This window comes from Boleophthalmus pectinirostris, unplaced genomic scaffold (genome assembly GCF_026225935.1).
Source record: "Boleophthalmus pectinirostris isolate CB_2022bp ecotype Guang Dong unplaced genomic scaffold, ASM2622593v1 HiC_scaffold_20, whole genome shotgun sequence".
Lineage (NCBI taxonomy): Eukaryota > Metazoa > Chordata > Actinopteri > Gobiiformes > Gobiidae > Boleophthalmus > Boleophthalmus pectinirostris.
Window position 1 is genome coordinate 9706087 of NW_026571153.1, and position 19537 is coordinate 9725623.

The window sequence follows — 19537 nt, forward strand, 5'->3', positions numbered from 1 at the left end:
GATAATTTCTTTAGTTTGCCCCTGACAGATCAATAACTTTTTGATTTTCAACAATAAAACGAGTCTTTCCCTGTGAATCTTTCATAAAACAGCAGTACACACTTGAAGTATTATTGTACCATCAGTAACCACAAAGGTCTCAAATAGAAAACACAAGATACTGTAGATGACCAGCTATTATCTTTTAATTATCTGTTGAGTTACAATCTTTCAAATGTACAACTCATGACATTTACAACAAACATTTACGTTTATAGTTCTTGATGCAGTTACTATGGTTACATCTCCACTGGCATGTGTCTTGATAAGAGCACGGATCCGATAAATAACCATTCATATCATAAAAAAAACAAAACAAAACAAAACAAATACAGTGGACGTGGAACACACCGCGGCGCGTTCACGATGTTTACAGTGATTCTGATCCAAGAGACGGACAAACCCGCGAACAGAAGAGTGGCGTTGGGTTCGCTCCCGTCTGCTCCTGAAAACCCCGGGAAAATCGGCAAAAACGAGAGGCCACTTTATTAGGTACAGCTATTCGATTCACCGGCTTGTAATGAGCGTTAGATGGCTTATCACAAGGTAGTTTCGCAAATTTAAACGATAAAAATATGAGTGAAGTTAATATGGCTTGGTTGGAAATCTCGTCAACATCGGTCAATCCTGGAGGCAAAAAATAAGGCAAGGTTTTTGGGCTTTGTATCAGAAACTTAAATCTCTCTTTCAGTCTTTAGAAGTAATCCGTGTATCATTCATTCATTCGTTTTTCAAAATAAAACAAAAAATAAGAAAATGAAAAAACAACTATTTTCTTCATTATATGTCTTCAAAACCAGATGAAAAAAAAGATAACGATTCTTTTTTTTTTTTTTTTTTCAGTTTTCGATTTTGTGTTTAAATGAATAATGGAATAAAAACAATAATGGCTGTTTTTCTGTTTCTGTGATTTAAACTGTGACACCGGACTGAACAGGGACTGAACCAGGACTGAAGCAGGACTGAAGCAGGACTGAAGCAGGACTAAAGCAGGACTAAAGCAGGACTAAAGCAGGACTAAACCGTTTTCAGTCCCAGCCTCAGTCCCGAGACCGGGACTGAGACAGGGAACAGGACCGGGAACAGGACCGGGAACAGGACCGGGAACTTGACCGGGAACTTGACCGGGAACTTGACCGGGAACAGGACCGAGAACAGGACCGGTCAGCTTCCGGACCTGGTTCAGTCCTGGTTCAGTCCGGCATCTCACTTCAGCATCTCATGTAAACGGGAAACGTTCTCCGTTTTTTTCCATTCTTCATTTAAACACAAAATCGAAAACTGAAAAAAAAAAAACCCCGAATCATTATTAGTTTTTCCATTTTGGTTTTTAAGACATATAATGAAGAAAATTGTTGTTTTTTTGTTTTCTTATTTTTGGTTTTACATTGTCCTACATCATTTTGAGATATTCCGACAAGAAAACCCTCCTTAAAAACTCCTTCTCCACGTTAATTCTTCGCAACTTTGCATGTCAAGAAAAGCATTTAATCGTACCTAATAATGTGGCCAGTGATTTAAAGTTCAAACCTTTCATTTTCTTACAGTGGACACCAGCGTTTTGGGTCACGCTCGGGGCTGGCGATTCAGGGGCGGAGGAGCAGCTGTGTGGCGAGACAGTGTCTATGTAAAGTCAAGTAAAAATAGATCTTCCTTCAAGTTGCATGATTTCAGATTCATAAAAACGGCCTTGTTTCTGCCCGGGACAATACGGACGTCTCCGAGTGTGAACTTTAAAATCTGAATAAAACCCCTCGAATCTTAAAGAATGACAAAGGAGAGTACGAGAGCGAAAGTGAAGCTGTATTTTGACTTGGTGAGCTGCAAAACACTGGACTAAAACATGCACAGTCTCTAGGCAGTTTAATATTGTAGCTACATGTGACACAACTCGCATGGCGTGGATGGCTGCTGTAGAAAAAAGTGGAACCAAAAGTCTGGTCTGGCGTTATTTTTGTTCTTTTGTGCACAATTTGACGGGCGTGGTACCTGCAGATGAGTTCACAGCTATGGTCGTTAAGGATCTATTGCAGTACGATGCTGTCTGATGGCCGATGCATGCAGAAAATCATGGCATAAAGTCACATCACGGAACAATGGGAGAGTCTGTGTGAACCGTTTTGAAAATTACTCACTAATAATATGGCTTTCAGGGGACAACTTCAAACCCCAAAGTCTAAAAACACTTCAAGTTTGGCTTTAATGACTCAGAACTAAAGGAATCCAAAGCCAGTTTCACAAAGATATGGAACGTTTTGAGCAGCTTTCAGAGATTGTTCGGCTCAAGCTTTAAATCTACAGACTAATCCAGGACTATAAAATATTTGTCAGTTCTACATACACTGTGGTTAATGGAGAATATACAGGACTGTCTATCACAACAGCAAACAGTTCAAGGCCTGCAGTGAACCCGAAACAAAGTGCAAATAATCCTTGTTCTAATATCCAAAGTCTGGCTTAAAACAATCTAAAGACATTTGCGTCCCTAGTTGTTTAGTCGTAACTTTAGTAGCTCGTTTCAACAATACTCGATTACCTTTGTCAAACTGGCCTGTGTGTAAAATCCAGACATATGCACAAGAGTAGAGCTGCAGAGGGACCCTTGTGTGGCGCTAAGCAGAGGAGAGGATGCAGTGTTGTGATTGGACGAGGGGCTGGCAGTAAACGACATGGTACCTTGGCACGTGACGGGGGGGTGATGGGGGTGGTCAGGCAGGCGTCTCATGTACATGTGCGTGTGTTTGTGTAGTATGTGTGGGTGGGTGTGCATGTGTGTGTAGAGGGAGAGGGGGTGTGACGGGGGAAGGGCGCACAGTCCTTTAGCTCTGGGCCGTTAGTCGCTGCTCCGTGAGCGAGGCCTGGTGAGACACTGTCTTGTTTTCGTGAGCGCGCAGTTTGGACACGACGTCGATGAACGCCAGGCTCTGGACTTCTTTGTGGAGGGGCTCTGAGGACACAAAGAAAAATAAGTTAGGTTATGTTGCTTTATTTGTACCCATAGATAAATTTGTTTTGCAGATTTGAGGCTGTTCCCACATTTCATTCATCCACATTATATCCAATAACACGTATAAAACCACAATCACAAAATAAAGTGTTACAGTGCTCCAGTGCAGAATGGTTTGTTCCATAAACAATTACCGTATTTTCCGCACTATTAGGCGCTCTGGATTATAAGGCGCACTGTCATTAAATGGTCTATTTTCGAACTTTTTTTCACAAATGAACCGCAACGAACTTTAAAGGAAACACAACAGTTAGAAGGGTCAGTGGGACTTTGTTTGGCGCGTTCACGGTGACCCTGGGCTTTGTTCAGTTGTGGCGTCTAGAGAGGGTGTTCACAGTGACTCAGTTGTTCAGTTGTGTCTAGAAGTGGCACATTGCACTCGCTTTTTCAGTTCATTCCTTCGTTCCGTTCCTCGTCCGCGTGGAGTGATGAGTGTGGCTGTGGGTGTTTTTCGCTGTGCGGTCGCTGTCTGCTCCGTGTGTGTTTGCGTGCGCTGTGGGTGGTGCGGCTTTGTAGTTTACTGAAGTCGTGCTGGGACACCCGAGTGGATTCGTGTATAGGGTGCTCTGGATTGTGGCGCGCAGCAGTTTTTTGATGGGGTTGGAGTCTTAAGAGCGCGCCCTATAGCCTGGAAAATACGGTAGTTAAATTCATCCATCAGGCTTGGTTAAAATCACAATAAATATTAAATTTATTTTTTTTAAAAAAAAACAACACATAATTTTTCCAAGGCTAAAATCTAAAGTACTAAATCGATCTAAATCTAAAGTATTATCTAAAGTAAATCTAAAGTACTAAAATCGATTACAGTTTATCCATAAATATGACAGCAGCTGGAACAAAGCTCCTTTTAAAACAATTCGTTCCAGATCTTGTGACTAAAAGCCTTTGACCTGAGGGAAGCAGCTGAAACTCTGAATTTAGTGGATGTTGCACGTCTTTTAAAATACTCTGGGACATCCTTTGTAACTGTCTTGAGTACAGGGAGTCTTGACGAGTGACCAAACACGAGTGAGAGCTTGACTAAAGGTGTGTAGTCCTCACCAGAGCCCATAACAGCACAGATGAGGATCATAGAGTTGTACTTGATCTCTGGCGCGCTCCTCTCGTCTGACAGCAGTTTGTGAAGCACGGACACCAGACTGGAGCCCACAAAGTCCTTCTCTGCAGCCACTGGAACAGCAGAGCCCATCGTTACAATCCACGCACTTTAAACCTGTTATTTTACTTTTGTTTATTTCCCTTTTGAATTTCTTACCCAGATCCAGCGCTGCTATGAGACCCAACGCCACCAGTGCTTCATTCTGCATGATCATATGCTCACTCGTAGCCATGGTAACTAAATGTTTGACTCCTCCACACTGGATGACTGATCGGACCACTTCCTGTTACACATAAACAAGTACAGAGGAGACGTATAAGCTAATGGTACATGTCAGGCTCAGCGGACGTGAGGTCATGGCTGTGCTTGGACCTTGGACTTGCTGTGTCGGATGAGAGCAGACAGCAGGCGGTTGGACTCGCCCATCACTCCAGCGTGGTCTTTGGCTTCACACCACTCCACCAGGCGCTCCACCAGCTTCACATTGGTCCCCAGCTGCTCCGCCGCTTCAGCTGTGGTCGACATAGAAGCAACATCAGTCTGAAGTGACCACATTATACTTGTTCAGACAATAAAGGTGCACTGTGTCACTTTTCTGGTGGAGGGTTCGCTGTCTTTGTCTCCATGGAAATGTTATGACATGGCCCCAATTGCCACAATGTTTCAGGTTAAAAATACCTCAAAAATCATTGTTGCACTGTCTTTTTATGACCTCTTCTAAATAGCTGAGATTTTATATTTTATTACTTATTTTTCCATTTTATTTTGACTTGTACATGTACATTTATATAATTATGTTCTATTTATCTCTTTCTATCTTTTTGCTACTTATTTAGAATTTATTATTACCATTTATATTTTTGCTCTTTGTTATTATAAAATATTGTGATGTGTGAGCCTCTGTGTCCAAATAATTTCCCTTGTGGATCAATAAAGTTTGTCTAAATCTAAGTCTAAAATCACCTCACACAGATACGGGCTGTTCTTTGCTTGATCACTTTCTGCTAGACTCCAGAAGGCTCTGGAATTGGACCATAGAGCGTGAAAAACATCCGTCCAAACTTGAGACGGTCCAACCACAGCCACTAATTTGTAGCAAAAGACATCTCCTTTCTAAAAATCTAGTATCATTAAGAATAAAATCCTTATCTGAGGTAAAAGAAGTTATAATAATTTAGTGCTTCACTTGTTGATCCTGCAGAAATCTACGTTGTTTCTGAGTCCTCTGAGCCTAGGGTGTTCATTTTTACCCCAAAACAGCAGGCATAACTCTGACCTCTGGTTAATCCACACGTCAGTCACGCCTTTTGGAATCAGGATACAGCTCCAGACCGACTTGTCTTTGTAAAAATTTTGTCACCGCGTGTGGTTCTGGCAAGGTAAGCCTGTTGCACCACTTGTTAATTTATATCAGACCTGGGCAATGTTCAGCTCCCGGGTCACGTATGGTTCAATTCAATTCAAGTTTATTTATATAGTACAGGGGTCTCCAAATGTAGCTCGGAAGCTACCAGTAGCTCTCCACCCCCTCCCAAGTAGCTCGCCAAGGGATTTCTGAATTATACGTATTGAGCTGAATAACTAAGATCTGATGAATTAAATGCTTATTATCATTGTAAATGCATGCTTTTAATTCTTAATTTGTGCATTAATACATGGATAATGGTTTATGCTTTATAGGCATCTAACTGTCCTCATCTAAGGCTCGCTGTGGCTCTTATATTTACTCCATTTCTTCCAACCTCTAAAATGAGTAGCTCTCTGGCATTTTTGTTTTTTAAAAGTAGCTCACCAATGGAAAAAGGTGGGATACCCCTGATATAACACATCTGAAACAACTTCAGCTGACCAAAGTGCTTCACATACAAGTCCACAAAATAGAAGAAACAATTACATATACATATATACAGATAACATGTGAAAACTACAATAAAAACACCAAGATAACCTGACTAGCTCGTACTAAATGCCAGAGAGAAAAGATGAGTTTTCAGTCTAGTCTTTGGTTGACTCTGATGGGCCCTCCACCATATTTTCTGTTTCTCTCATGGCCCCATGCAAAAAATAATTGCCCACCCCTGACTTATATGGAGATGGATACATTTAATGCTATACTATGGAACATTCCAAGCAAAGCAATAACATTTCCATACAGACAGCAGGAAATTGGACCCTCCAACAGAAGTTACAGTGAACTTTTAAATAAATAAAGTGACTATACATGAATTATATAAAGTTTATGATGAAATTATGCATTATTTGAAAAGAGTTTTGCTTTAACCGTTTTTAAATCTCTGTCTGAATAATAAAAGGTGAGCTGCCAAAAGAAGTCTATTTCTGCTGCCAACTGCTTTACATAACTTCAATACAGACTGTAATAAGGCAGATCTCTCCGGTGAGTGACAGAATGGGATTAGCTCATAGAATGGAAAAGACTATAATGTACCTTGTGTATCGATGAGCATCCGTAATGTTCCCAGCAGTTTGAACTGGACCGGAGGCATCTCGGAAGGCAAGAACTTCAAAACCACGTCCGCCACACCAGCAGACAGCATCTTGGATTTGTTCACCACTGGGCAGAAAAGTTTGAAAATGTATGATAAGAGTTAATTCCAGTTAAAACACAGCTCAGTCCAGTCTATCTTGTTGTGTCCTTGGGCAAGACACTTCACACACACGGCAGCTACAGCTAAAACAGAGTACCGCCAAAGAGTCTGGAGTGAATTATGCTCAAAACTGTAAAGCGACTTTGAGTGCCTATATAAAGTAGGGGTGTAACGGTACATGTATTTGTGCCAAACAGTTTTGGTACAGGACGTTTGCTTCGGTGCAGGGCAGTGCACGAGTGAATTCTAACAATTTATGGGTGTTTATATTCCACCATTACATGTGCAGCCACACGAAAGGCTCGGTTCTTTCATATTCACAAGGGAACTCGTTCGTGATTGGGGTGGCAGTGTTTCCCGCAGCGCTTTATAGTTAGGGCATCCTCCTTGACAACAATTGCCCCCCACCTTGACTACGTTCCTCCAAACCACATGATTCCTCCCAAAACTACAGTTGTTGCGCCCCGGTCCTCATGTTCGCCTTTCATCGGTACTGAATCTCCTCCCCACCCACCTCCCCACACCAGCGACCTCTGTCTCTAGCGAAAGGGTATTTTCAACCTCTGGGGACGTTGTAACTGCCCGCAGATCTGCACTTACTGTAGACAATGTGGACAAGTTGTTTAGTTCCGATCTTTACTGTTTGAAAAGCTTTGTTTACTGTTTACAAGGAATTTATTTTTTATAATATTTCATACATTTGTTGCTTATTTGAGAATATTTTATTTAATTTATAAATATTGTCAAGCAGCACTTTGCATAATTTTATTTTCCTGTTTGTATAATGTTAAAACAAATTGTTGGTTTAATAAAAACTCAATTAAACAACAAGCAAATGGTTTTACATTTTGTTCCCATACTTTACCGAAAATCAACCGAACCTCAAAACTGGGGTATGTACCGTGATTTTTGTGTACCGTTACAGCCCTAATATAAAGGCATTTTTATGTCATCTTTGCTCTACAGATGAACAGTATTCATTTGTGATGTCTTCTCACCAGGTATGGCCAGGTTTCTCAGGGCGCTCAGGGCGGCATGTTGTACCGTCACGTTTCCTTCTTCAACGTGTCTGTCCAACAGCTCCAGAAGCTTCTGCACAATCCCCGTGTCCACCATGTGAATACAATTCCCATCTGTGTAAAAACAACACACCACAACAACTCAGTGAAAGGAATATGCAACATGAGCAGAGCTGCAGTTGACTCAAGACATGCCCTGTGCATTAATTATTAAACTAAAAGGGGACGTGGTGTAGCTCCGACAAAAGCTCTCCAAATTGTTAGGATCTTGTGCAAAAAGTGCTATGCGTAACTGTCCAGTCTCTCCCAAAACTCCAGGTAACTCACTCCAAGCATTCTTTCTTACCAAAAGACGTTAAGGCTGAGCAATTCATTTAATTTTGATCGCGATATTGATTTGTGTGCATTTTTAAACTCATATAATCGAGTTGAAACGACTCAAGCTTAACAAAGTTTAATACAAATAAGTATATTTAATATTTTTTTAAACATAGAGATTGTAGAACCGCTGGATATTTAGTTTATTTTGGATACATTTATGTTTTTCTATGCCTTATTTCATGTTCAAAGTATATTTTATTCATTTTATGTTTTATACATTGCAAAACTGCTCTAAGGTACATATTTGTAGCCTATATTTATTTTCAATTTGAAAGTTTTGCGTAAATTATCAATAACAAAGTGTTTTGGGGGGTTTTTTTGAGAAAGAAAATTGCTGAAGAAATGCATCGTGTTACTAAAAAATATTCATTTGAAAAATCGTGATTTCAATATTGGCCAAAATAATCATGATAATGATTTTTTCCATAATCCAAAGCTCAAAAAGACGTCTTTGTATTATTACCGTGTAGTGTGAAGTCTAAAATTAACATAATGTATTCCTTTAATTTTATTAACGTAAAATGTGGAAAACGCAAAATGTGGACTCTATCTACATGTTTGGTACTTTTAGTTACTTCCCAACACTGTAAACAAACAAAAATGTATCTGAGGTCATAAAATATTGCAAGAATAGCCAGTCAAAAGAAAATTATCTTTGTGTATTTACTATATGAAACCATTACAAACCGTTTCGAGCAAAGTTGGCAATGGCTAGTGCCCCGGCGAGCTGCAGCTGGTGGTTGTGTGAGGGGATCCAGGACAGAACTCTTTGGAAGACACTGCCCTTTCCTCCTTCAAACAGCTTCTGCATCGACTCATCTGCACAGCAAAAAAGAAAAAGCCTCAAAATATGTCCCACCATTTGTCAAACACTAATGATGCCGGTCAATGCTTCATGACTGACCCAAGGGAGAACATCAATCCATCAAGTCACAGCTCATTTGGGTCTAAAAATAGCCCCCATGTCCAGGTCTATTGAGGCGCAATGAAATTTTAAAACCACAAGTGAATTATTTATTAGCCCTGGTATTATTGGACATAGTCCGCTTATTTTAAAATGTGTTGGTGAAGGGGATATATTTAGCACAGAAAAACTTTTGTGATTTTAGATAGTAGCTGAAACATGCAGAGCTGGCATGCCATTAGTTTTATACTGAAGACAGATCTTAGAAAGTCTGTTTGGGTCTACTGTTTTAGTTTTAGGATCTGGCAACCCAAAGCTCGTTATACTTTTTGATTGAATTATTGTTTTGAGAACCAAAACACAAAATGTAAACAAACAACATTTACATCAAGCATGCTTTTTAAGCTTATAAATTGTTGAGTCAAATCAGCAATTAAAAGCAATTTTGCAGTATCCAATTCTCATGTTATGATATTAAAGATGTGCTAGAATGAAATTTTTTTTGATAATTCTCTGCTTGGAATGTTCCACTCTAAGGCTCTAAATGTATCAATCAAGCACTCATTTCATTACAGGTATTTTATTGCTTAAAAATATATTTAATACATACATTCTTTATTGTGAGCTGCGTATTTCCATGGGGAGATAAATAGATAGATAGACAGATATAGGCCTGTCACGATAACAAATTTTAAAGTTTGATATATTGCTGAAGAAAATATAAATGATAAACGATAATACTGAGTGCCCTTAATCCCCTGATAGAAAAACCCTAAAGCCACCCAAAAAACAACTCTATATGTACAGTACTGTTAATTAACATGAGTTAAAATACATAAATTAAACACAAGTTATGCTTTTAACCCTCTACAGCTCAAATCTAATCATAATTCAGAAACATAACAAACAGTTCTTCTGTAGTACAAAGAAAACATAACCACAATAAATATAGGCTCTATTCATGCTTTTGTCAAACCAGGAAGACGTTTGGAAACATGCGATGAGGACTTCCAATGTAGTTACCGACACTGGGCTCGCCGACCGACTGTGATAAAACCCACTGAAGTAAATGTGCTCAGCGGAAAAATGAAGACAGTATATGTATGTGCTGTTTGGAATCATCTTGAATTTGGCACCTCATCTCTTCTAATTGCATGTACCCAGTGCGTTCGGAGTTGTGCGTCAGTGGGGAAATTATGAAAACTGAGGTTTGGTTGTAACTGTTGATTAGCCGAACATAACGGAACGCTACAATGACATGGAGATGAAGAAAACTGGGACAATTTCTAATTTTTCCTAGATTTTGTCAGACTTACTACCTCGAACAGAACCCATCCGGAAGTGGTCATTGCATGTTTCCAAAGCGAGAACAGAGCCTGTTGATTATCATGTATTGAATGTGAGATCATTAATAAAACGTTATAGTAATTGTGGCCATACCAGTTTGTCAAAGTCTGATCTTGTGACAGAAGCTAAGCAAGGCCAGGCCTGGTTAGTACTTGGATGCTGTTGTGTCGTTAGGCAAGACACTTTGGTTGTTGACACGCACATTGGCTAGAATGTATGTGATGTGTGTGTGAGTGTTGGTGGTGGTGGTAGGTGGAGCTAATGGTGCAGATTGGCAGCCTTGCCTGGGACAGCTGTGGCTACAATAATAGCCTCACCACCACCAAGTATAACGTGAATAAATAATGCTCTGTAAAGCACTTGAAATGCACTATATAAATCTGATGGTTAATTAATTATCATGCCTAGGGAGATATACAAGTTAAATGTCATACTATGGAACATATAAGCAAAGCAAAAAGCAGGTGGGGGACTCTGCAGCACAAAAGTTACATAGCGCATCTTAACCAGACACAGTGCGTAAGCTCACAACACTCTTGTAATAATAGCCGTGGTTTATTTTTGTCCTGACCTCCGAGCAGCAGCAGCACCATGAGGTCTGAGGCGGTCTTGAGCTGAGCGATGTCCTCCTCTCGCTCTCCGTCCACTGTCTGAGCCACCACCTGCAGCAGGCACTCCACCAGCCCCGCCTCCACCAGCTGCAGCTTAATCACATCTGCACACACAAAACAACACTCCATCTCAATTATATTAACTATGTATCCAAAATATAAAAGGCTCAACACAAAGGCCTACGACTAGAATTAAATAGCTGTTAGGTAGTTCAGTCTGACAATGCAGGTGATGTAATATATTTTAATGGGATGTTGAACATGATTAGAACTGTAAAGAAAACGGTGCAATTACTTTGGAGGACAAAAGCTGTAAGATGTAATGTAAATGTATATAATGAAGGCCATACGTGACAAGCCATCATCATAAACACGTCCTGCAATATGTTTTGTATTCAATGTTAATAGGGCGTAGAAGTAGGTAGCCAACAAATTAACTCAACTATGAAAACCTTTGCAAACAACAATGAATAGAAGTAAAACATAGTGGTTCGAGAAATTTCTTAAGTAAGAGAAAGTTCAGAGTAACTGTCATTCAGGGTATCATTAAGAAGTTGCTGATACGATACATACCTCGATACAGTGAGCTTTCCATTCGATATGGTTCAGTAAAAAGAACAACAAAATCATGGCTGTGATACTAAACATCTTTGTTAAACCACTTCTTGTGCAAAGTTAATATGAAACACAAACATTTTAATCCTCAAAACAGTGAAATGTCCAATGTGTCGCATAAACAAGTTTCCGTCCTCTAAACAAGCAACAAAATTGTAGCTCTGTAACAAAATAATTTAGTAAAATATACCAAAAAATACTCTTGGTGATATATCGATACAGCGGCCCACAATATCGATACTGTATCATCACATTAAATGATACGATATATCGATATTTCAATATTTCTGCACACCCCTATTAAAAAAATATATGCAAAATCTGGTATGTTTTTTACTTTAAAAAATAAAACAAATCATAAATAGTTTCTGAAGAAGCAGCGCAAGAAACACAATTATTTAAATCATTTCATATTGTCAGTATATTGACACTTGTTGCTTAATCACAGCAGGAAGAGTAACAACAACTTAATTGAGTAAGAGCATTAGTGTTTATTCAACGGAAATATATTTCAAGTAGAAGTAAAATGTATCTTGCTACAAAACTATTCTCAGAAGTACTATTAACTTTAAGTTATTCAAGTTTATGTATTGTTGTAGTGAGGGATGTAACAATAACCAAAATATCATGATATTGTATCATCAAAAGTCTCACAATAATATCAAAGGCCATCACAATATATCAAATTATAGTCTCTGTGTTTAAATTAATAGTTATGGTTATTTCTTTCTATTTCTTGGGTCTTTCTTTGTAATTTTATTGTCCTTCTTATTCTGTAAAGCACTTTGAATTACTAAAAACAGAGGGACCTACATAGACCATGATCCTTTGGCGTTGTCAGTGCAGAGTGCATGAAAAAATAATGGTTGCTAAGCACTTTAAAGTCTTAATTCTTCGTATTATAACAGTATCAAATGCTCTTCAAGGAGTTTAAAAGTAAAAAGTAGCCTCCCCAAAATACCGCAATAAATATCAAACCGTAAAATGCTTATTGTGAAAATATCGTATCGAGGGATTTTGATAGTGTTATGTCCCTAGTTGTAGTACTCCACACCTATGATTTGAAAGGTCCTCCATTACACAAAATTCCCTCTTGTGAATTTTAAGCCATGTTATAATGCAGTTAATGTTTGTGATGAGGAAACATTACTACATAGATCAGAAAATAGTGTAATATGAACTTTTAAGTAAGATCTCCCCCCAGTTCTGTTGCTATATATGGCATTGTCTATTAAAATGTGAAATGTATCAACTCTTACTGGCCCATTATCCAGGGAGTTTTTGTTTCAGAGTAAGTGGTGTAGGTTTCAGCCACCCAAGCTCACTAATGGGAATAAGCTGCTGAAGTAAAATGAATGAATTCCATCCCAGCCACAGACAAATACAAGTTTCTACACCCAAATTTAAAATAAAAAGACTTAAATGTAAATATAGCATTGCACCAACCAATCAACACCCTTTCAGACTGACATACTGAAGATTAGATTTCCCCAAAGTTTTGTCCAGAAAGTCAGAAACGATTTAATTAAGTACATAAAAGCCTCATTGCAAGTTTGAGCTCCCGTCATCGTCTCGTTTCGAATGTTTAAGACAGTCTGGTGTGAAAGTTGTGTGCGTTTGTGTAGTGCCTGAGCAGCTGATGTTGTGTAATTATAATAACCGCCCGCTGTGTAAACCTGATGAAGAGGTGGACAGCGGCTCACAGAGGCGCAGAGGCAGTTAAGTGGGACGTTGTCGTGGAGACTGACGAGGCGGGAGATAAGAGTCCATACACACACGAGACAGAGTGAGTTAGAGACGGAGACAGAGAGACAGAAAGAGGGGGGAAAGAGAGGGAAAAGGAGATGGAGAGAGCGGGAAAGCGTGAAAGTGAGAGGGAGAGAAACAAAGAGACAGTGAGACAGAGAGGGAGGATGAGGGGGAGGTTTGGAGGGAAGAAGAGCAAGAGAGAGAAAAAGAAACAGAGAGGGAGATAGAGAGCGAGAGGGAAAGGGAGAGAGGGGGGCTGAGGAAGTGCAGAAGCTGTCTGCCATGACTGTGCAGTTAGCAGTTAGTCTGGAACGCGTGACTCACACTGAGAGCACCATTTACTGTGTACAGCGGGAGGACAGGGTTTGATCTGGACCTCAGAGAAGAAAGGCCTGCTGTTAGATTGGAATAATAATACAGGTACCAATTATGTAAAGTTTATTCAGATTTCAGGTGTTTCCGTATTTGTGTAGTCAAGTTTTACTTCCAAGAGATTCAATCAAAGGGATATTGTGGAGTACCTGATTTTTACCTGTGAAATACGGAAGTACTATGTATTTAGCACTAGGGGTGGGCAAAAATATCAAAATATCGACATATGGTATATTAGGTATATTTTACTCAATTATTTTGTTACAGTGCTAGTTTTGTTGCTTGTTTGGAGGAAGGAAACTCATTTATGCGACACATTTAACATTTTCACTGTTCTGAGGATTAAAAAGTTTGTGTTTCATATGAATTTCACATGAGAAATGGTTTAACAAAGACTTTTAGTATCACAGCCATGATTGAGCCTTGATTTTTATTGAATCTAATTGTTTTGAAATATATCGTATTGAATCGAAAGTGCACTGTATTGAGATATGATCGTATCGAGGCCTATGTATCAACGTATGTATCGTATCGGCAACTTCTTAATGATTCCCAGCCTTATTTAGCACATCACTACTATTCACATTCACAGTTTTTGGCCACAGTTGCACAGCAGATCAGCTGTCATCCCAAAGAGTCATATAGTGGGTCTTTCTTACAAGTTTGCTAAAGACATAACACTTTCTAATTAGAAGAAAACAGTGTGTAGAAATCTGATTGTGTCACAAAGTTCTGCTTTTACGATACAATTTCTGGGTGGAAAAAAGTTGGACAATGCAGCTTATAAGGGATACATTTTACATTAATTAAATTCACTTTCAGATGAACAAAAATTACTTTTGTTGATGTGTTTGTGGGAGTCTAAACCCAGTTTTGTATTTTTTCATTACTGAGATAATTATTCTTATTTTGTTTGATTGAATATTTACTTAAAATGCATGATTTTTGCTAATTTTGGTCATTCTTTATGGTTAACATAATTATTTGTTTATTATTTGCTTAAGAATAATAATTTACAGTTTTCTTTCAATTAATTATTGCTAATGTAAGTTTATTGAAGTAATGTTTATTTTTTTTTATTATTTTGTGGGTTTTTTTTTTGACCTCCTGTCACCTATATGTTAAAGTTCCTCTTTTTTGTATGTCCCAATTATGTGAATACTCAGTAAAGAGTTTTTAACTGCACTTGGATCGCGCTCCGTGCATTTTTTTTCAGTTTTGGGGCATTTTAAAAGATGGAACAAGGGGCGCAAAGTGTCAACTATGTCTTCACAAATGTTTGGACCTTACACTGTTATTTTGTTTAATTTTATCAAACGCACCATTTTCTGCCAGTGGGGCCAGCACTTCGAAGACCATCTCCTTCTTCTCGTGCTCCGTCTGCTTCTGGAAGAGTCTCACCAGCTCCTCTGCGATGTTGGTGGAGGCAAACTGCTCTTTACTGGACTCTGCAAAACAAACATCATACCCTCCCATTCATGAGGATTTACACAGGATTTATAGTGTGTCCTTATAGAGCCGCGGCCAGCTGCAAATCTCTGTCATATGCCACGGCTTAAGCTAAAAGACCATGTTTAGTGACTCGAAAGGCTAAAAATAAAGAAGTGTTGACTCACCAAGCTCGGCCAAGTTGCCAAACGCAATAAGACACATCTCCGTCAGGGCTGTGTTGTGGGAATGGACACCCAGCAGCTTGACCAGAGTTGGGATGACGCCCATATTGATCAGCTGGGCTTGTAGGGAATCTGCAAAACACAGAAAGCACAGAAAGACAACATTTATCTGCTGTTCAGGATTGCATTTGAGATTTATGGACTTCATTTGATCTTATAGAACTAACTAAAACCATCCCCAAATTTATCATCAATTGGAATCAGAAATATGAATAACCTGAATGAGAAATGAGAATGAATGAGTAGGTTTTGAAGAAAAGCTGGCACCACATCTTGCTAGAAAACAATCATAGTTCCTTATAGTTTACAATGAAGTTGAAGGACAGGTCAGAATTTACGGTTAAAGAGTCAGATTGCAGATTTGTTGGCCCTGTTTAATAATTGTGCCAGTTTTTGTTTCATGTGTATAAGCCAAGTAATTACAAAGTTCAGTATCAGCATAAAAAAAACATGAAATACTTTATTGTTGTCAGTTGAAAGAACTTAAAAGAAAAGATTAATAAGACCAGGTATTGTCAAACTAATTGCAATAAAATATTTTAGTTTGACATCTGTGACTCATACATTATGAAATTGTGAAAGCAGCCTATATTTGTTGAAACTTGTAATTTCAAAGTATCTCAAAATCTGTATGACAAATCTAAAGAAGTAATTGAAAAGTTAGAAAAGGTAAATGAGACCCAAGAAGAAATGCAGACATTAAAGTGATTCAAAAGTGATTCAAAAGTGATTCAACAGATCCTCCAACCAGCTCAAGAAGCAGTAGTCACCAAAACAAGAAACCAGAACATTGAATACAAACACGTGAAGAAGAAGAAACCTGAAAAGAACCTAGCTCTTGTGTCCTAGTGCTGCTCCTCCTATTAAACCCTTTGAATCCTGCGGTGATGAAGCCGGGTTCCTCTTTATAAGCTGCGTCTCTCCCTGCGGGGCACTGCCTGAGCACGCCGTTAGTCCATTAGCTCAATGTGAAGAGTCAGCCCCGGCTATGAAGAGGCACGCTCAATGCATCATCGCTCAGACTGATCCAACAGGCCTTCACTGCCAAAGCACACCTTGGCAGGAGGTCCAGCCGCGCTCAGCAACAAGGATTAGTGCGCAGGAAAAGTGACTCTGGCGTCGGGCTTTCAGAACTTACAAGTTTACCTCTGTTATTTCGTTTGTTTCTTTATACGGAGAATGGGCAGATACAGTAAGGCTCGTATATCACGCATTTTCCAGGCAACATCTTCACAGTGATGCCTTAGGTTTTCATTTTTCATTTTCATAATTTAATGTCTCTCTCTTTTTAATTTTATGATGATGATTTATGTTTTGATTTGTTTTTATTGTGATTTTAATGTATTTCTTATTCTGTAAAGCGATTTGAATTACTTTGTGTACGAACTGAGCTATACAAATAAACTTGCCTTGCCTTTAAGAAAATTGCTCCCTCTCAAAAGAAACTGACTTAAGATATTAAAAAGAAACTGCTCTGTGTCATGTTATAAAAATTAAAATGTATACAATATTTAAAAACACAACTTATTAAACTTAGAGAGAGAGAGAGCTACTATTTTTAGAGGTCACAAGAAATTTAGTATAGTAAAAAGAGCCTTACATGAGGTACAGTTGCCTCCAAACCATTATCTATTTATTAGTATACAAAGTTACATGTACAATGGTAATAAGCATTTAATCAATACAATTTTACTTATTCAGTACATGTAATTCAGAAATCCTTTGGTGAGCTACTTGGAAAGGGGTGGGGAGCTACTGGTTGGAGACTCCTGATTTTGCCTATGAAACTAATCTTTGAGTATCTTTGCTATATAAAACCAATTTATTAGAAGAATTTACGTGGATATCAACGCTCGTCTACGCTCCATCGGGTGCCTCACATGAATTAATAAAGAAAAACATTGTAAACCCAGTTTCTCTTCAAGGCTGACGTAACATTTGCATCCACAAACTGTGACCATAACCACCAGTGCATAATAATCTATTATCTTACGTCACGCTACAGCTGTACCGACTATTCAATATAGCCATTATTCTAAGCTAAATATCTGTTACATAAAGGATGAAAAATGCACCTTTTTTTTTTCCACCAGGGGCTTCTAACGTTGTCAATAAAACCAATCCATCAGTGTGACAATGGAACTAGCAGCTAAGCAGAGTCATCAGAGGCTATTTCTACAATGGAAACTAGTTCTATACAATGGTGCTACAAAGCTAAGATAAAACACTTACACATCTACAGATTACCTTCAAGATGAAAGTTGAAACAGAAGAGGAGCATGTAGGAAAGACCACAGATATCAGACCCGTATAAAAGAATATAGTAGAAGTTCTTATAAAAGCAGTACTGGCTGATTAGTGGAGAGATTAGTCTAATTCGGTGGTAAGTGGGTCATTACCATTCTCATTGCTATAGTTCATCAGCATGCCAACAAAGACAGTCAAGAGCTTCTCACTGTCCGGCTCAGTGTTTGGGGAGAGGGACTTAATGTGGTCAACTACTAAGAGAGCGCCTCCTGCCTGGTCAACTGCTCTCCTGCCCTCATCTGGAAAACAAAGAGCCGGGACACAGGTCAACCACACACAACGCAGCAAAGGAAATGACAAAAACAACATAGCTCTTACACTTTTCCTTGTTTTAAACGTTTCAGAATGAGTGTAGCAGTTATTTTAGTAAGTTTTTTGACGATACTATGACATGGACTAAAGCTAGGCCTGTCACGATAGTTATTAAATCGACTTATCGTTCAATATTTTGGATCTCAATATTTATCGTGTGAGTAATTTCTTTGCAAAAGTGGGGAGAGTTTTACCGTTTTTTATGTAATAAGGTTAAATTTGAGCTGAAGAGAGTAGAATAAATAACTCTTATGGCTCATAATTATTTGATTCTGCCGTTTATTTGTTGTAGCTCAGGCCTTATTATGATACTGTCTATTTAAAAATGGGTTTACTGAGATTATCCTTGGTGTCAGTGGCATAAAGTAGTTTCAATATTATCATTTATCGCAATATTTCTCTGTGTAAATGAGATCGTGCTTCAAAATGTGCCATCGTGACAGGCCTAACTAAAACTACAAAGCAATTAATTCATTAAAAAGTAAATACTGAATAAAAATGACATCTAGTGATTTTAGATATGACTACAAAAGTAATAATTGCTTTTTTAAAACTGTTTTCAAATCAGGATCGAGTTCACAGTGAAATATGAACTGCTACCTGAGAAAAAAAATGTAAAAAAATAAAAATATGTTATCATAAACATACAGAAGTAACAAATTTCAATGTGTAATTAGTTCCTTTCGTTAAGTAGAGGCAGTAAGTGACATTTATACAACTAAATTTTGTATTAAATAAAATAAAATTCAACAATGGATCGCTCATGCCCCCATAGTCTTAGTATAAACCTGTGAGAAATACTGTAACCCAAAACACGAATGATGCAAACTCCGATACATGAATGATGCAAACTACAGTGCACACTCTTATTACCTCAATCCAGGGTTTCCACTCTTTTTCACTGACAAAATTTCTAAACTTTTCCATGACTTTTTCATGACCTAAAGTGAATTTTCCACGACTTTACAGCACCTACATGTGTAGAACTGATCAGACTTTTAGGGCTAAATATGAAATGTTAACCCTTTCCACTCACCTTATGGTTTGGGATGATAGTTTTTTAACATTCAAAATACTGTTAAATGTTCAATATACTGTCAGAAATAATCATAATAGCCTAATGATAACTTAACAGAACGCTGTAGTTGCGTGAAAGAGATACAAAAATTCCATGACTTATCCAGGATTTCCATGACCGTGGGAACCCTGTCAATCATTTCAATCAAATAGCTGTTTTATATGTTTTATATGGGCTCCCCCAAGTAAAAAAATAAAAATTAAAGGGATAGTCCAGAATTTTGGACATAGGACCTCATTTCCTAGTGAGCTAGAGTGTTGGAGACGTGTGGAGATACTTTTTAAATATTCCATCCAGTCCTTGTATTTGCAGAGGTCGCTGGTGCTAGGCTAGTGCATGTCAATGGCCATAGTTAGCTTGCAACTAAAAACAGCCTTACCCACTATGCAAAACACTTGAAGAAAACCTATTATTA

The 19537-nt window shown here is 38.4% G+C and overlaps 1 protein-coding gene across 2 annotated transcripts in view; it reads right to left on the bottom strand.

Annotated features, from left to right (window-relative positions):
* Positions 1–167: 167 nt before the first annotated feature.
* The window catches only part of rap1gds1 (RAP1, GTP-GDP dissociation stimulator 1), a 37617-nt gene continuing 18247 nt past the window's right edge, over positions 168–19537 (bottom strand). Inside the window, exons 5-15 of one of the 2 annotated variants that reach the window (XM_020936393.2) lie at positions 17825–17971; positions 15369–15497; positions 15075–15200; positions 10977–11120; positions 8842–8973; positions 7753–7887; positions 6595–6720; positions 4521–4660; positions 4305–4431; positions 4091–4219; positions 168–2986 (exon numbers count right to left, since the gene is read on the bottom strand). In XM_020936393.2, coding sequence (XP_020792052.2) covers positions 2859–2986; positions 4091–4219; positions 4305–4431; positions 4521–4660; positions 6595–6720; positions 7753–7887; positions 8842–8973; positions 10977–11120; positions 15075–15200; positions 15369–15497; positions 17825–17971 — 1463 coding nt within the window. In that variant the 3' untranslated portion in view covers positions 168–2858. The remainder of the gene's footprint in view (positions 2987–4090; positions 4220–4304; positions 4432–4520; positions 4661–6594; positions 6721–7752; positions 7888–8841; positions 8974–10976; positions 11121–15074; positions 15201–15368; positions 15498–17824; positions 17972–19537) is intronic. The other variant, XM_020936394.2, reaches the window with a different exon arrangement.